Below are 1,161 nucleotides of genomic sequence, written 5' to 3' on the forward strand. Positions count from 1 at the left end.
TCCGGATAACAATTTCAATGTACATACATGCATTCTGCAAAATACTAGAAACACAAATTTCTTACAATTGAAATTTTAGGAAGACAGAGAAGAGAAGTTTGATTAACAAATTACCCAACACTCTGGTCAAGTGATTCCAACAGTTTTACTGAAGCATATGTAAACCCTAAATCAAATACAGATTCTAGTCACTGAATTAAAGGTACCAAATACAAATGTCATGTATTGCATAAGCATATAATCATACAGAAAAAATGAATTGGATAAGTGATATTGTATTAATAGCTTCAATTACAGGTAATACCACTTCCGATTACAGATAACAAATCAATGAAAACCTCGGTGGCAAACAAAAACCCTGGAAAGTAGAAACCGTAAAATTCTCTTAACCACCAAATCCGTAGAGAGTACGGCCTTGGCGCTTCAAAGCATAAACAACATCCATGGCGGTGACAGTTTTCCGGCGAGAATGTTCGGTGTATGTGACGGCGTCACGGATGACGTTTTCAAGAAAGATCTTCAAAACTCCACGGGTCTCCTCGTAGATTAGCCCACTGATACGCTTGACACCTCCTCGTCTGGCCAGACGGCGAATCGCCGGCTTGGTGATACCTTGGATGTTGTCCCGGAGAACCTTACGATGACGTTTGGCTCCTCCCTTTCCCAATCCCTTGCCTCCTTTTCCTCTTCCTGACATGTTTTCTCTCTGCTTTTCTCTCTTTGGAAGTGAATTTGAATTTTGTTTGTGTTTGTACTTAAAATGGGTTTGAGGATTTATAGAATATTGGGGTTTGAGTTTGAAAGGAAGAATGTATTCGTCCGTTGGATTAGATTAAATAGGAGGCATAGATAGCCGCAGGATTGTAATCTGTGTGATGAGAAATAAGACGCTTTGATTGGTTCGCTTTAACAATGTTGGATCCAGGTTAGGATAGTCCAGGTCATGTGTGGAATAGTGTTAAATTAAATTATGTGTACTTTTATAAAGAAGAATGAATCAATGATATAGTCATTTTTTTAATTATTATTTTTTAAATAGTTAAAGAATTTAAAGTTTTGTATATATATATACTTAAAAGTATAACAAAACTAAGGTAGTACTCTCTTACGAACTCACTATATGAGTCAGGAAGTGACTGAAGAACCCAGTCAACATCCAGC

The 1,161-nt window shown here is 37.0% G+C and overlaps 1 protein-coding gene across 1 annotated transcript; it reads right to left on the reverse strand.

Moving 5' to 3' along the window:
• Positions 1–259: 259 nt before the first annotated feature.
• LOC145112146 (histone H4-like) lies at positions 260–760 on the reverse strand. Its single transcript, XM_079048355.1, has one exon. The coding sequence runs from the start codon at positions 695–697 to the stop codon at positions 386–388; it is 312 nt and encodes a 103-aa protein (XP_078904481.1). The 5' UTR covers positions 698–760; the 3' UTR covers positions 260–385.
• Between the last annotated feature and the right edge of the window lie 401 nt (positions 761–1,161).

This window comes from Lactuca virosa, chromosome 5 (genome assembly GCF_052849685.1).
Source record: "Lactuca virosa cultivar CGN04683 chromosome 5, Lactuca_virosa_CGN04683_v6, whole genome shotgun sequence".
Lineage (NCBI taxonomy): Eukaryota > Viridiplantae > Streptophyta > Magnoliopsida > Asterales > Asteraceae > Lactuca > Lactuca virosa.

Coding starts and splice junctions, on each gene's coding strand:
- LOC145112146 (XM_079048355.1), bottom strand. CDS start 697: ATGTCAGGAAGAGGAAAAGGAGGCAAGGGATTGGGAAAGGGAGGAGCC.